The 15,763-nt window shown below is 35.3% G+C and overlaps 1 protein-coding gene across 6 annotated transcripts in view; it reads left to right on the plus strand.

Moving 5' to 3' along the window:
* The window catches only part of OGDH (oxoglutarate dehydrogenase), a 54,122-nt gene that overhangs the window by 7,254 nt on the left and 31,105 nt on the right, over window positions 1-15,763 (plus strand). For 4 of the 6 annotated variants that reach the window (XM_007420041.4, XM_015891278.3, XM_025176915.2 and 1 more), the window contains exons 2-4: window positions 1,484-1,732; window positions 8,195-8,383; window positions 11,705-11,807. In XM_007420041.4, coding sequence (XP_007420103.1) covers window positions 1,511-1,732; window positions 8,195-8,383; window positions 11,705-11,807 — 514 coding nt within the window. In that variant the 5' untranslated portion in view covers window positions 1,484-1,510. Of the gene's footprint in view, window positions 1-1,483; window positions 1,733-8,194; window positions 8,384-11,483; window positions 11,575-11,704; window positions 11,808-15,763 lie in introns of all 6 variants that reach the window. The other 2 variants (XM_015891261.3, XM_015891299.3) reach the window with 1 other exon arrangement.

The following is a 15,763-nucleotide window of genomic DNA, read 5'->3' on the forward strand; positions in this document are numbered from 1 at the left end:
GTGCCCTCTATTTTCACCATCCAAAGTTCTGTCTGATCTCAACCATATCAACGTTCGCTTACAATTTGAGGGACTTAATGTGGACCACCCTCATTAAAAGAAATGAATATTTTATTTTGTGGATCTCTAAATTACTTGCTTGCCTCTGTTGCTGTATCATATTGTATATTAATATATATATTAAAACTGAAATTTCACAATTCCAGGTTTTTTAATCCTTTAAACTTCATACAAATACATTTCCATATTAATTTTTCCAGGCAGGAATAAAATAACTGGTTTCCTCTGATGAAATGGACTGTGATCCATTAAAACATAGGCAATAATAAATTGAGTTAGCCTTTAAAGTGTCCTAAGACTCTTCTTGTTTTTGATGCAAAACAGACTTAACAATACTACTCTTCTGGACATTGTTTCATGTTGAAATTCTTTAAGCTGCCTTGTTCTGTCTGACCTATAAACAGTTATCTGTTAGTATTAATCTATTTTGAGGCTAGTAAAAAGGTATTCTTAAGGAAAATAAATTTAAAACTAATTGTAAGCAACTGCTTTTTAGAATATTGTACTAGAGAACATCCAGGTGTTCAAATTGTGACATTCTCATGACTTTCCTGATGTGCAGAAAACTATGAAGTAACAGAAGAGAAAGTTAGCATTTCAACAGTGTTTATGGGGAAAACCTGGACTAGTGTGAATAGATGGAAGGTAGAGATTGCCATCTGTGGAAAATATTGTCCATGCTTCACAAGTGGAAGCTTTTGAGATAAGAGCTTGCATTATCAGCTAAATTATAGGATAGATGGAAAATAGTTGTGCCAGTGAGAATAGACAGTACAAGCTGCATAATTCACTGCCTAATATTGTTCAGTTCTTTGTTTTCCAGATCCATAAGAGAATCTAGTGTTGGAAGCATCATGAACTAGATGGATTCTTAATTGGATCCACCATACCTCTTTTATTTTCTGTGTGAATAGTGAATGATTCTAAATATAAATTGCCATAGTTCGTGTTGTGGCTTGTATCACTGATGATGGAGTCTATAACACCATTTCCTTTAGTCATTATCCACCATTATAATTTCTATTTCTAAATAATGGTTTTTGTTAATGAGCAATATTTTCCCCTCTCTTGCAATCAAATTGACTGAAGTAGTTTGTTGCATCACTCAGGGCAATCTATCAAAATGTCATTCACTGAAATTATCAGGCTTCAGTGCACTTAACTGTTTGTTACACTGTATGTATTTTAAATATTTATATAATACCCTTCGGCAGAGCTTCCAGAGTGATTTATAAAAATTTATTCATTATGATGTGCTTCACTTTATTACTGATTTATTGAGTGAACATTAAATAAATCTCTTGGCCCTATCATGGTATGAGAATTCTGTAACTAATAATGAAATCAAATAAGCTCAATTATTTTAATAGTCTGTGTACTTTTGTTTTAATCACTGACTCAGTTTTTATTTTTCTCCCAACAGGAACCTGTCTGTTGCTGCACAACAAAAATGTTTCACTTAAGGACTTGTGCTACTAAACTAAGGCCACTGACAGCCTCACAGACTGTTAAGACAGTTTCTCAGAACAAACCAGCAGCACCAAGGACGTTTCAACAGATCAGGTGCTACAGTGCACCTGTTGCTGCTGAGCCATTTTTGAGTGGGACTAGTTCAAATTATGTGGAGGAAATGTACTATGCTTGGTTGGAAAATCCAAAAAGTGTACATAAGGTAAGGAGTAGCCTCCCTAGAATAAAGCTTTTTATTCTGCACATTGGTACTCATGGTTTAAGGCTAAACATTTTCAGGTAAGTACAGTTTGGCATAGCAGGAGCTCCATCTTGAAGATGATGCTGGAATCTTTATGAGTTCATTCCACTTTCAGTTGTGCAGAAATCTGGTCAACACAGAACAACACTGATGAGAAAGGCAGCATTGGAACAAATTTGTCAAGTTTGTCGCCATCTTCCCCTGAAGAATTATTCTTTGATTCCATCAAGGATACCAAAAAAGAAAGAAAGGAAGAGCTATTTCCCCTGATTACCATCTGAGGAATCACAAAGCAGCTGTGGATCTTTGCTTCTGAAGTAATAGAGATGGATCTTGGACTGGAGAAAAGCATTTGTACTCATTATATTGTTTATATTCTCAACTCTATATTGTTGTATAACTTCTCTTTATATTGTTTATACTATTTTATTATTTCAAGCCAAATTCAAGAACTACTGCAAGATACAGTTTGCAAGGGCTGAGATTATGTTTAGTTGCAGTTTGTGCTAACATTATTTCTATATTTCATGACACACCAGAGGATAAAACTCCATGTTATGACATGTATAGCTGGTCCTATTTTTCTGTTGCCCTGTTGGCAAACTAAGTAATAGAGGACTCATCAGTACCGGTTACTCCTTTGAGGAAGAAATCCTTTGTCTTCAACTGCTAAATCCAGCCATGAGAAAGAATTTGCCTGGAACAGGACATGAAGTCTATAATGCTCAATTGGATTTAATTGGTGATCATTATGTGTTTGCACTTTGAGTTTCTGTCACAGCTCAAGATAGTTGCAACACCACACTGGTTCTCTAAACTTTTCTTAGAGAAAGTAGTCCCTGCCTCTTGAGATAAGACTAAATAAAAACCTGGTGACTTGTTTGAAGGTCAAAGATTTATGGTGTAGAAACTAGATCTGCTGACCTATTGTAAAACTGGCTAGGTCAGGACGTAGTTTCCAAGGTAGTGACAGAGCAAAAGGGAACAACATCATGTTAGAGATAGTTCAAGGATAAGCACAATAACTCTTGCGTGGTACATGGTCTGAAACACTGAAGTAATGTAGACAATTTAAGAGAAACACAGAACAAGACAGATTCAGTTGGCTGATTATATTGACTGATATTTGGCCAGTTGAAATGTCTTTGTACACTAATCCATACCGCATCAACTGCCACTGAAAAATGAAGAAACATAAAACAATACTGTTACTTACTAGGGCAGCATAATTTGTTTTGCCTTTTTTTCAGAATATATGCTATTTATAAATGCCCATAAAATGCTGTAGAAATTAAGATGTCTCTACCCAATAAGGAAATAATTCTGAAATTACAACTTGGTTCCTCCCCGTACTTTTTGGAGTCTTGTATTTAAATATGAAAATGCAGGTTCAAATATTCTCTCTTTTGGACTCTGTTTTCTCTACAGTGAGAAATTCATTGGAAATGGGTGAGTGGTTTGCAAATAAAATCTGATATAGATATTTATATCTTTAGACACATAAATAGTACACCCATAAAATGTGTATATAAATATAGACGTTTGTATTTGTATGCACTTATGATTGTAAGTAGCCTAGAAACTATGGATAGTTTCTAGGCCACTAAGAGTCATAAAATCAACGGACACAAAAAGAGCCACTGTACAATGCTACCCCCTCATCTAACTAGAGTTCTTCTCACCAAAGAGCAGAGTGTTCTCGCCCCCTGTCTGATCTTTTGATGCTTTAAATCAGAATTGGTGAACCTATTGCCATCAAGACGTTACTGAATATGATTCAGTGCAGCCTTAAGCAGCATGGATAATGATGAGGAATGCTGGGACTTGTAGTTCAGCAAAGCATCATAAATTCTGTAACCCCATTCCAAATGCTCCTTCTCACTTTCTGTTTTCCTTTTTCAGTGACTAACTCAATTTACTCTATAATTTTCCTTTGAATCTTTCACCCAGTATCTCTTTTGCAATAAAAGCCTTTCTATATTTTACCCCTTCCCATTCTCCTGTTACTCTTTTGAAAACATCTCTTTTCCACCTATTTTTTTTTCCATGCTATTCATAATCTATTCCTTGGTTGTTTAGATTGTTATATTTGAATAATCTGTTGAGTTTAGTATCCCTTTTATGTCTCCACATTCCTGTAATTATCCTTGCTATCTTGATTTTTTCCCCTTTTAATTCTTTAAATCTCCTAAACATTTACATTCTCCTATTACACTCTCTAAAATTATTAATGGAAATTATTGTTTCTTCCTGTCAGCCGCACTTGGTAAATCAGACTAAGAATCAACTCCACAGAAAGGAATCTAGTTTTATTGAGATTGGCTATAATAACAATCTTGCAAGTCTGATTATTCTGTACCACCTCATCTTTTAGTTCAGTGAAGTAGGGAGACGTTTGCCTGAGCTTCTTCCAAATGTTACCTTGTCCTGGACTTAAACAATGCTTCAGCCCCTTTTGCTTTTACTTTTGACCCTACATAAGCTTGTCAAGATCATCTTCCTTCCTCTCTACACTTCCTCCCTACTCAACATAATGATCTCTAGATAAGGAGAGGGAAACTTGTTCCTAGGAATGTCCTTTAACCCATGGCAAAATCCCAATCAGCTGCTGCAATTGATAGAACCAAGTCTAATGAAAAGCAACATTTGTAATATTACAGGACTTGCATAGGCAGAGGATTACAAATAATTCTCCCTGCTCTCTTGTTTTGCATAAGATGCTGCTTACATCATTCAGGGCATGTGATGTTGCTCTTCAAATCTTTTACATGCTCTCCAAATCAAGTAAAATACCATCATATGTTCTGTCCTCTATTTTCACTCCCAGAAGTTCTCCCTTCTCTCAAGACAACTTGGCCAATTTTCATTACAGTCTAATGTAGGCTATCACCATTCCATGTCACCTAATTCAAAGCCCATGTTTTCTATGCAACCTTTGGCAGATCCTTTGTTTCCTATTCCTAAAAATATGGGTAAAATGAAAACTAGAATGGCAAAGGAATCCAGAGTTCCTGGCCGAACATTTGAACAAGCCTTAAAGTCCTATCAGCTATGAAGCAGCAGGTTCACTATTGCTGTTTTTTTCACTGGGGTAGAGGAAGGCAACTAGACAAGTGCTCAGATTGTTTAAATGTAAGTATTTGGGTCCTTAGCAAAAGATTGGCTGAGGATCCATTTAATGGTTTTTTAGCCTTGCCCCAGCCCACCACACCTCCATTTATTCTAATCTCAGAACAGTTTTCTGTAGAGGTCACGGAGGAGGTTGGATGAAGAAATAAGACCTACTTTACCATTCAAAGGGGACTTCCCTACTGTCCTCTTGGTCTTTGAATGGGACTGTGTGATTGCACCCTTACCTAAAGTAAAAGAAGAATGTTACATGGGGAGGAATCATATAACTTGTTTAACTAATCACTCCTTTGCTAAGCCTGTCAACAATAAAATGTGATCCAATGCTGATTCCTGAAATTCCTTTACAATTGGTGTTCCACAGATTGTTAGAGTTTATCATCAGTGATTATTATAGGAGGATGCAAAAGCTAGCTTGACCAGAGAAATGGCTAAGTATCTCTAAAGAGTTTTATAGTTCAGCTGCCCTTGCTGGTTTTTTTTTTTTTTTTTGGTAGGTTTAATTTGTTTCAGAAGGCCAGGAAATGTCTAGAGGCAGTTTATTATTCTCTGTTCAGTTTCTATTCATAGTTACCCTATGCTACTACACTCCATAGAATGAGATTGGAGGAAAATGGGACTCTGCTTACTGCCAGTTGTTGAACAATTGCAAAAGATAAGCTCTTTTGTGTTGAATTAAGGCAGTCACAAGCTTAACAGTAAAATCCTCCATAGTTTTAATGGCTTGGGATACTTCAGAATAGCGATCATCTAACAGTTGTCTGAACTATGAATTATTGGGTTGCTTTCACCTGAATTATATATATCATAGGTCATGTGTTGCTTTCATTTCCTCTGCTTTATTGATATGTACAAGATCTGAGATCACCAGTGTAGCATACAAAATCAGTATTCCTGCAGTTACCTCATTTAACAATTTAGAATTGCATGAGCTGTGTTAAAAACTATTGAAGAGAAAGAGAGAATTTAGTATGTTCCTTTATAGAAAAAACTGTGTCTGCACTTGCAGCTTAGACATTTTTTTCTTTTAAGCATTTCACAAGCAAGCTAGATTTTCCCTCATATTTGGAAAACCTAATAGCAGCACCAGGTATTCAAGTCTGAGAAAATGTTTTTGGTTTTTTTAATCTGTGATATTGAAGAAATGTCTCATGTGGGGGTGTGCCTTCATTCATGCACATGTATGCATTATCTTATGGATTTCATCATGCAGGATCTTGCTTCATTTTAGGTGAGCTTCAACCAACAGTCTAAGCACTTACATGTTTGTAACATAAATTTACATGGTATATAGTAGCTGAGTGTTAATTAAAATGTAATGATATTTAAACATTCTGTGTGGTTCTCTCCTTTGCCCTGTTATATCCATTAGTCTAATAGTAGAAAACACTGTATTAAGTGTATTATAAGAATAATTATGAACTTTCATATTGCTGTATTTTATCTGTTCCATAAATCTTTTCTTTTAAATAAATTTGTTAATTAAATATTGATGAAATAGAGACAGTATTGGAGAGGTTATGAAGAAATAGTACTCTTTGTCCTGTGGGTCAATAAGAGTCCTAACCAATGTTTCTTACCATATGTTGTCACATTTATGATGGTCAGTTGAGTAATTTATTGCAATAGAGGTCAAAGTTTTATATTAGGACTTGTGAGTCCTCCATTTGATCCTTGACTGCTTTTCTATCTGGCAGGGCAATAAGATATAACCTTATCATAAGAACTAATCCTGAGAGCTGTTTTGTTTTGGGTTTTGAAAAGAAATTTGTTTTATGTCATGACAAAGCATGGACTATTGCTTAGTCAAGAAACGTATCTGAAATTCCACTGGGTCCAAGGCTATGCAGCCCTTTGGAAATAATTTGGAAAAGTTCTTTGATTTCAAGAAAAGGTGTGTTTGCTTTAAACAATTGCAGATAGGTACTACCTCTATATTGTCTGCTGTGTCCAAAGCACCATTTGGGAATCAAATCTGAAACATTGTACAATCATAGCCCAGAGTCTGTTTTTCCAAGATCCGTGTTGGTATGTCTTGATTTTGTCCTAAAATTCATCTTGTATATTTGTGTGATATATAGTTTACGTAAAAAGTTGATGCTGAAAATAGGTTCAGTAGGAAATAATGGGGATTGATACTACTACAGTATTAAATTGGCAGGAGTTTACAAGATATCTTTTTCTCTTTTGACATCCAAGAAACCTTCTATAACAATGGTGCATATAATTATCAGATTCCTATATTTATTCCTTGTCCATTTTACATGGATATGCCATGTAACAGACAAAGGCAGATGTTCAACATAACTACCTTCTGTGAACTCAACAATATTTAAATTGGAGAAGCAAAATAACTTTTTGGTTACCTACATTTCCTTTGAGAATCTAATAACTTTTTTTAATGTGAGAGAATATGAATAAACTATGGTATTGTGGGCAATGTTGTGTTCATGTCCCTTAGTGTAAAGAAATGAGATTATTAAAATAATCTGTATATGAGTTGTTATCATTGTTTTCTAACCATCAATATCCAGGGCAAAGTCAAACAGTCACAGAATGTTGGAAAATATATTTCTTATCTATTGCATATGCGTATAAGTACAACATGTGGTAAATGCTTTCTGTTTGGTCATTCATTGATTTCCAGGAAGATAATGCTGGTCCTAAGCATTGCTTTTTCATTGTTCATGTATTTGTCAGAAGCAAGACTGAAAAAAATCTTGGTAATCACACAGGCACTTTAAATTTCCTATTGGAAGCTATGAACCTTTCTTTCCTGCTATACCCAGTTGGCCCTCATTGCAAGGACCAGTTTTTATTTTAAAATTTGATCAGTGCAACAATGCTAGAGAGGTATTGAACTATTTTGATGTATTATTGTAAACTCCTGCCTCCCCCCCCCCCCAATTGGACTAAATAAGAGAGAGGGAGAGAGGATTCTTCTGATTTTGATCTTTGTCTATTCCAGTCTGCTTATTTTTCTTTTCCAGTCAGGTACCTTTTTTGTTCTATATTAGCAGGACTAATATAGAGATTTAAATCAAAAGAACACAGAAGATAAAGGTTATCATTGCTATTCCCCATGTTCTACAACCCTTATCATATGAAATGAATTAAGGGGAGGCAGTAACTACATTTTGGGTATCTCTGCGTATGTACTACTGTGATGTATGTAATAGTAATGTATGTACTTCTTTGTGGAAGCTATAGAAATGTAATTCTGCATTTGCCTTTGTTAAAATAGATTATTAAGCAATTCCCTATAAAATGGACTTTTATTTTTATTTTCTTTAGTCATGGGACATATTCTTTCGCAATGCCAATGCTGGAGCTGCTCCAGGTACTGCTTACCAAAGCCCCCCTCCATTAAATACCAGCCTATCAACACTGACACATGCACAGTCTTTGGTTCAAGCACAGCCAAATGTAGATAAGCTGGTGGAAGATCATCTTGCAGTCCAATCACTTATTAGGGCATATCAGGTAAGGATTTTTTTTAATGGTTTTTTAATTTGTATGTAACAAATAATTATTTTGTCAGCCACAAGTCTAGAGATTTGAACTTGGTACTTAAATAGAATGGAGCATTTTTGGTCAACTTGCTTTACTTTATTACAATCACTGACCAGAATACAAGTTAACAGCAAATGAAACAAACTAAAACAGTTCATGGCAAGATAATCGATGCAACCAGAGTGTGTCTGGTTTTACAAACAGTATAGTAAAATTTGGACACTCATAGAAACTGAATCATACTGGCCTGCTAGTAGCATCTGTACATAGAGTAAACCAGAATTGCCTGGGTATTTTGTTAAATAGAGACTTATAAGGAGGACTCTTGCATCCTTATAGAAATACAGTATAGCAGAATATAGAGTCTTAGTCCATACTGTAGTGGATTTGTTTTAAAAAAAATTATTATGGTCATTGGTCTAATTCTTGGTCTAATTCACAGCATGTACAGCTTTTACTTCATTTCAGGTATTTTTCAGTATGGTTGTGCAAATGAAATTGCCAAGATCTCATGAGGTTCCTACCATATTTTTAAAAACTGAATAGCGTTCCAAGATTTGAAAATTTGTCAGTCCTTGTGTTATATCATTTGTATTATATTGTATTAAAAGCTTTTCAAAGCCTTTTTTTTTCCTCTTGATTAAAACAGTGGTTTCATTTTTCCCATTCTGTATTCTCATTGAGATGTCTGTAATGGACCATGAAGCAGTAATTAAAAATGTTTAAAATAGTTTCATATTTCAGGAAATTACCTGCTTAAGAACATTATTATGATTGCTCTTGTTATATTGTTCATATTTTAGAATCAAAAAACTGGTTGTTATTAATTATATATTAGTAATACTATGCATGAAATGATTCATTGAGTTGAATTGACCTGAACTTGTAAGACTTCTCACTTACACTGTTGTGAAAAAAAAATAGACAAATGAGACAACCTTTTCAATATGCAGCTTTATGCAGTACCTGTATGTAGCATTTAATCTGTGTAATTAACCTAACGGCTTGTTAGTATGGGCAGGAGCTGGAACTGAGCAGAGCAGTGATAATCTCACTGGGTAAGTCTTCTGCCCTTTAGACCATCTGGTACAGTTCCCAGATGGGTCATTCCATTCCTATCAAGAATTAGGAATCTGGATCTCTGTTCCTTATGCATCTTTTAGGAACAATTTCTCCTTAACAAAATTATGTTTTGCTTTGAGATAGCACAGCTTAAAGAAACATCTTCGAAGAAATGCTATAAATGTCAAAAACATTGACAGTTTCTTATACATAAAACAAGAAAAAATTAATTTCAGCATAGTTAAAACTGTTCATTGTAGATAGGATAAGATGGGTACCTACCATACTTAGTCATATTTCTAGACATAACATTTATTTTCAAATCTGCATCCTGGTCTGACCTCTCAAATTGCACAGGCCAATTTGTGAGAAGAGTTACATGAAACCTTTTGTTATTGCAAAGAGAGAGATGACTGGATTTTCTTGAACCATACAGAAGATTTCCAGTCAAAATACTATACATAAATATAGGGAAATAAGAAAAAAAAATACCTTAACAGGATCAGTTCCAGAGAGATCATTATATCTTAATATGTTCCACTCTTGCTAGACTGAGGAAGTGTGTACACTTAGCAAATGAAGAAATTGCACTACATTGCCCAAGATTTTATTTGTTCATGTCTTTCAAATTTCCATCTGATATGTAGAACAGTATAAAACCCCAGACACCTATGGCTTCATCTGTGTGGTTGTTGTCCAAGCATTAGAATTAACACAACACAGTAAATAGGAGAATTAGAATTAAAATGGTCTAATGGAAATTGCATTCTCTGTGTGACTTTCTCAGAATAAACTTGTAAACTTTAGCTACAGAAATTATTTGTGCTTTTGTTTCTATTTTTCAAATGAGCATTGTTATAATGAGCCACAAAAGTAAATGATTATGATGAGTTTTTATTACTGTATTTCCTATGTTAAAGAAATAAATATAATTTCTCTTTTGCTGCCTAATAACAATATTCACAGCATCAACTGGCATATTGATTTGGACCAGCAGCATTTCACCAAATTTAATGGTGAATAACCCCGTAATTAATATTTAAATACTCGTTGCAGATAAATCAATTTGATATGCAAATACTAAAGTCTATACGAAATAAGGAGCAGGAGATCTCCATTTTGGGATACTGTTTTAACATCTCATTTCAACAGATTTTAGACTAAGGCTTATTCAACAAAGAATATTTGGACTTACTGGATTTAATTGCATTTGTATTAAAATGGAATGAGTAAATCATTGCATTGCTGGAGACACAATGAGAATAATGTGTCATTCAAGCATACATTTCTTCACTTTTCCTAAAATAGTTATATTCTGGAAAGAATTCTGTCTCTCTTTCTCTGCGTGTGTGTATATGTATATATATATATATATAGAGAGAGAGAGAGAGAGAGAGAGAGAGAGAGAGAGAGAGAGACAGTGTTTATAAAACAGGTTTTAATATTTTCAGATGTCCATATCCATTTGGACTATGATTCTTTATACATGGAATTAGCAGCTGGACAATGGAAATTGATTTTCCAAGTCCTTATTGCTAAGAGACTTATGCTTTAACACTGGAAAGATAAATTTATAGCCCCAATTATTCAGTGGTCTGAAGACCTGATGTTACTTGCAACTTATGAATGAGTTGCTTATAGCAATATATATGTGATTATAATGAAATATGGTAATTATTTCATGAAACTTTTGTATAAAAATGTGTGTGTGTGTGTGTGTAATATCCTTCTATGTATCATTTTTGTTTGTTTTTTTCTTATCTTTTTTCCAGTTTAATAAAAAAAAGGGATTTTAAAATAATAAGTAGCCACAAATGTTACTAAATACTTCATGTTTTGGTACTTCAAAGAAAAATACATTAGTATTTGAATGCAGGCTAGTTTTAAAATTCATATTTCTCTTGAAATACAGCAGCATTGATTTGGATAAATTCAATACTGCAGAAATCCTGCAATGGGAAGGATGATTGTTATGGAACTTCATGACTAATTTTGTTGTTGTTTCTAGGTCAGGGGTCACCACATTGCCAAGCTTGATCCTCTCGGCATTAGTTGTGTAAATTTTGATGATTCGACAGTAACTGATTCTCCAAACGTTGGTGAGAATTATTCTGCAAGTTAATTTTAATATAATGTTTAACTTTTATACCCCTTTCCTTCCCCCCCCTTCCCCCCCCATTTCCCTCTTTTGGTTTCCACTATCCTTTTCATTTCTGGCCCATTTCATAGATTCGAGGGCATCATGTAGCCCAGCTCGACCCATTGGGCATCTTGGATGCTGATCTGGACTCTTCCATTCCAGCCGATATTATCAGTTCCGCAGACAAACTGGGTGAGGGCTCCAAAAGCAGTTAGTGCCGCATTGCTTGGGCTCCTCTCTCACTTTCACAGCTTCTAGATAGATTGCTTCACTAAATTTGAAGGGAAAGGTCTTAAGTTTCCTTCCTAATGATCACTTCAAAAAAAAATGAATGGTGGCAGTGTTGATCTGTCCCCAGTCGCTTACCACTGTAGCACAAGTGATAGCATACCCAGTTCAAGACAGCTTGCTCTCTCCTCCTTACATTTCTTGTGATTTGGAGTCCAGCTGTAAGAAGGTCTGACTAGCAACTGTGAACATTCTGCCACTCCAAGAGAATGAGTGTATTAGAGTGATGGACACATAAGCATTCCTTAACTGAAAGTATTCTAAAGGTCAGTAGAGCTCTTGTTTAGAGCTCTGGTGACTTCTTCAGCCTGGAGCTCTATACTGATGGCTATTGTAGGAAGGAGTGGGGAAAGAGAGACAGTTTCTCAGATGTCTTACTCACTCACTTCAGGTAAATGCATGATTTAGGGCAAGCTGCATAGCTAAGAAGACACATATACACTGCTTCAACTTTGACTAATGACTCCATCAGTGATCATGATAAGGAAGCTTTGGAATGCATTCCCACATCTAATCAAAAGACTGAAATGATGCAGATCCTTGTCTGGAAAGGTGCATGTGTGGTACTCAGGTGAGGGTGTACATGCTGAGCAATACTTGGAATTTGGTTTTCCAGTATTGCTCATTGTGTTAATTAATTTTGGCCACTATTTTTTTCCTTCAGTGCAGGGCAAGATATGGTGGCTGAGCTCTTCTGATTGCTGGTGCTTTCCACAGGTTAATCAACCTGGCTCTGCAAATGCTTCTAAGTAGCATGCTTCTAACTTAGAATAGAGTAACAATAATGACAACTAACCCCTTTCAAGACTAAAATGTGATTAGAATATATGTGCATGTAAAATAAATGATGTGCTGTTGACTCATTCAGAATTGACAGTGTGTAACCATTAGATGGTGTGTGTGTGTATGGGTGTATGTATTGGTGAAATGGAAGGCAACTAAGAAAACAGCAACATAACATTGGTGACTGTCTAAAAACACATTGAGTGCAGTTCACTTTGCTAAATCTCCACTCTGAAGTTGTTGCCCCCCGTATATTAAGCAGGACTCCAAAACCCAGAAGGTTGTACCAGGCCCTAATAGATCCCCAATATTGGGGGTATATACTGTGGAATTCCTTCCACATTTCACAAAGATTAAAGATTCACTTTAAGCAAGCATAACTGTTTTAGGATAATAGAGTGTGCTGGAGGTTTGGTGAGTTCAGAAGGAATTAACGGTGTACATGTCTCTGTATGTGGGAGGATTGTAAGTGTGGCCCCAGAAGAATAAGAAATTTGACTCCATAATCCGTTTTTTTACTTTACCATTGCTTAAGAATAGCTCTATTGCTATTAGTACTGTATCAATAGTACTACATTTAAATATCAAGAGATTATTGAGATTATCATTACTGACTTTTCTCATGGTATTCATCTATATAAATCCTAAAATATTAATTATTATTGCTGTTTATAAATTCACTGTTTTCCCTGAAGAAGGTGTGTATGAAATGCTTTGGATAACTTTAATAAGAGAGATCTAAATATTTTGAAACAATTCATTAGCTATATTTTTTTATCATCTATGCAGAACCTTATACAGCTTTATTGGCCTCTCAGGGCAGTATTTGGGGTGTGTTCTGTTGAACATGAGCCACTTCATATGCTGAGTCACTTTTAGGACAGAATAGTACAAATTAAGATAGTGGAGATGCTAAAGTCATTCATGTTGCCAATTGTAACCACATTACCCTTGATGTAACAATGGTGTTTCAGCCTATAGTGTAATAATCAAAACTAACTGCAATTCTATTGCAAAAAAGCTGAATTCTGCAACCTGAATTTAAATTAATAAAAATTAAAGCTGTTAAAAGTTGTGTTTTCATTTTCTCCCTGTTTACCATCATAACTTATGAAACTTCTCTAGGTGTTGGTACACATTCCCCAACTTGTTCTGACTAGAAGGACTAGAAGATTTTTCAGGATTCTAAAATTCTTGCCTTATGTACCATGGCATATATTTCAAACCACTTTCTACTGCAGGCATTTGCCCTCATAGTTCAATATTTTGTTGTCTGGCAGTGGCTGTTCTCAGTATCCGGCCTGAGATCTTCTGCAACACCTGCTACCTAATCCCTTTAAAGTGATGATGCCAGAGGTTGAACCTGGAAATTTTGCATGTGCTTTGCCACTGAGCTGTGTTCCTTCCCTCATAGCTAAAGAATGAATAACCATACATAGCTGTTTCTCTATCATAGCTTTAGCTTTAATAGGCTGACTTTAAACTGGATTTTCTGTGATCTTGCTTGATCTTTTAACTGATGGCAAGATTTCATATTTAAACAGACCCAGTTTAAGGTGACGATGGACAATTATTGATGTTAAGATTGTTGGGCACAACTGGATGGTACGAAGAAGGAATGTTGCTAAACAGTAATTCTAAAATAACCAGCTGTGAGCTATGAAGTATTTTAAGTATTTTCATAATAGGTGCTTCAGGCAGTTTCATCTGTGAATTACCTTTTGCCTTCTGTTGAATCTGTTGAATGGTTGAAATTGTGATGTGAATATTTTATTAGAATGTAGAAACTATGAGAATTTTTTCGAATAAAAGCATTAAATTAATGTTGGATATTATTTAAGAAATTTAAGGGTTGTATTTTCAATATTATACCAGTTTAAAATACAAATACATTGTTCCAAATATAAATAAATAGTGTGGGCTCTGTGCATAGTGGTTGTTGTCAGCCTTAAAAGGTAGACCAGACTAAGAAACCAGTGCCATGTTGATCAGTACTACTTTTATTATAACAGCTATAGTAACAGAATCTTGCAGGTCTTAATGTGCTCCCCCCTCCCTCCCTCCCTGTATCTCCATGTGAACTAGGGAGGGGCCTGTCTAAGACATTTTCTCAAGTTACTTTCTTGACCTGGGCTCAGGCCCCATTTATATGACCATTGCCTTGGTAACGGCTCTTCTTTCTGTCTTTCAAGGCCGTTCCTTCTGCCCTTTACATAATTTCACTGCCATATATTTATGAAAGAAGGTCAGTACTTTGCTTAAAACCATACGCATACATTCAGAATAGGAAAACTGCATGAAAGATGGATGCCATTCATAATTGGAGATAGATAGATAGATAGATAGATAGATAGATAGATAGACAGACAGACAGACAGACAGACAGACAGACAGACAGACAGACAGACAGACAGATAGATAGATAGATAGATAGATAGATAGATAGATAGGAAGAGCTGGGTAAAACACACTTCATCACATCTACTGATAAAGGCGATCCTCTAGTAAGATGGTACAATATTTCAGTTGTATTGACTGTAGTTCAGGGAGACTTGGATAGGGTTGCTCTTGCCTCTGTAACTGAAACAAAATAAACTTTAGCTGATATAGTTTATTGAAGAGATGTGCAACTTCTTTGAAGCTAGTATCTTAGTCAAGAGTTTTAGAATGAAGCTAGCTAAGTTTGTATTACCTAAGAGCAATGGCCAAAATCATATTCATATTGTTTCACTTTTGATCCTTTTCCACATTTCATTTGCATTTTAATCTGTAAGAGCATTGCCCAGCCAGAACACACTCCAGATATGTGGATTTCAACTCCCAGAATTCTCCAAGCAGCATAGTAATTGTGGGAAACTCTAGGAATTGAATTTGAACATATCTGAAGAATACCAAATTGGGAAAAGGTAGTCTGTAACTTCAGAACACATCGGAACTTCCTCCAACAAGGTTCATATAACTGTCCTGCTCCTTGCCATATGTAATGGATTGAGAGTTGGATTGGGAGAATATGAAGAAGACATCTCAGCCAAGTAAGCAGGAAGACCCAGAAACCTGTGAAGTGATCTGCTTCTAAA

The sequence above is a fragment of the Python bivittatus genome, unplaced genomic scaffold (assembly GCF_059951505.1).
Source record: "Python bivittatus isolate LINGU-HERP-01145 unplaced genomic scaffold, Pbiv_v1 ctg000320_np1212, whole genome shotgun sequence".
In the NCBI taxonomy this organism is placed as follows: Eukaryota; Metazoa; Chordata; class Lepidosauria; order Squamata; family Pythonidae; genus Python; species Python bivittatus.